The 745-nt window shown below is 63.5% G+C and overlaps 1 protein-coding gene across 1 annotated transcript in view; it reads right to left on the bottom strand.

Annotated features, from left to right (window-relative positions):
* Window positions 1-75: 75 nt before the first annotated feature.
* Window positions 76-745, bottom strand: part of LOC113980205 (upstream stimulatory factor 1-like) — a gene marked incomplete at both ends in the record, with an annotated part of 3476 nt that continues 2806 nt past the window's right edge. The window contains one exon of the mRNA XM_027707435.1: window positions 76-160. Within this exon, the coding sequence (XP_027563236.1) occupies window positions 76-160 (85 nt within the window). The remainder of the gene's footprint in view (window positions 161-745) is intronic.

The raw sequence follows: 745 nt of genomic DNA, 5'->3' as shown, positions 1-745 counted from the left end.
GGGGGGGTCAGAGACCCCAAAATAACCCCCCGGAACCCCAAAATATCCCCCCCGCCCCAAAATATCCCCCCAGACCCCAAAATAGCCCCCGGAGCCCTCCCAGTAACACCCAGTGCTCCCAGTAATGCCCAGTGCTCTCTGAGTTCTTCAGCTCCTCCACCTGCATTTGGGGGGGCCCGGGGGGGATCAGAGACCCCAAAATAACACCCCGGAACCCCAAAATATCCCCCCCACCCCGAAATAGCCCCCAGAGCCCTCCCAGTGCTCCCAGTAACACCCAGTGCGACCTGCTGGTGCAGCACCTCCTTGTCCAGCTGCAGCTGCTCCTGCCCTCCCAGTGCTCCCAGTTCCCTCCCACTGCTCCCAGTTCCCTCCCACGATTCCCAGTGTTCCCAGCTCCACTCCCAGTGCCTCCCAGTCTCTCCCAGTGCTCCCAGTCCAACCAGCTGCCGCAGCATCTCCTTGTCCAGCTGCAGCTGATCCAGTCCCTGCAGCTCCTCCTGCCCTCCCAGTGCTCCCAGTGCTCCCAGCGCTCCCAGTCTATCCCAGTCCAACCCAGTCCCTCCCAGCTCCACTCCCAGTGCCTCCCAGTGCTCCCAGTCCGACCTGCTGGTGCAGCACCTCCTTGTCGAGCTGGAGCTGATCCAGTCCCTGCAGCTCCTCCTGCCCTCCCCATGCTCCCAGTCCCTCCCAGTCTATCCCAGTCCAACCCAGTCTCTCCCAGTCCCTCCCAGCTCCGCTCCCA

This window comes from Neopelma chrysocephalum, unplaced genomic scaffold, assembly GCF_003984885.1.
Source record: "Neopelma chrysocephalum unplaced genomic scaffold, ASM398488v2 Primary Assembly neopelma1_93029, whole genome shotgun sequence".
NCBI lineage: Eukaryota > Metazoa > Chordata > Aves > Passeriformes > Pipridae > Neopelma > Neopelma chrysocephalum.
The sequence above is the reverse complement of the archived record's forward strand: the minus strand, read 5'-3'. Positions and strand labels throughout refer to the sequence as shown.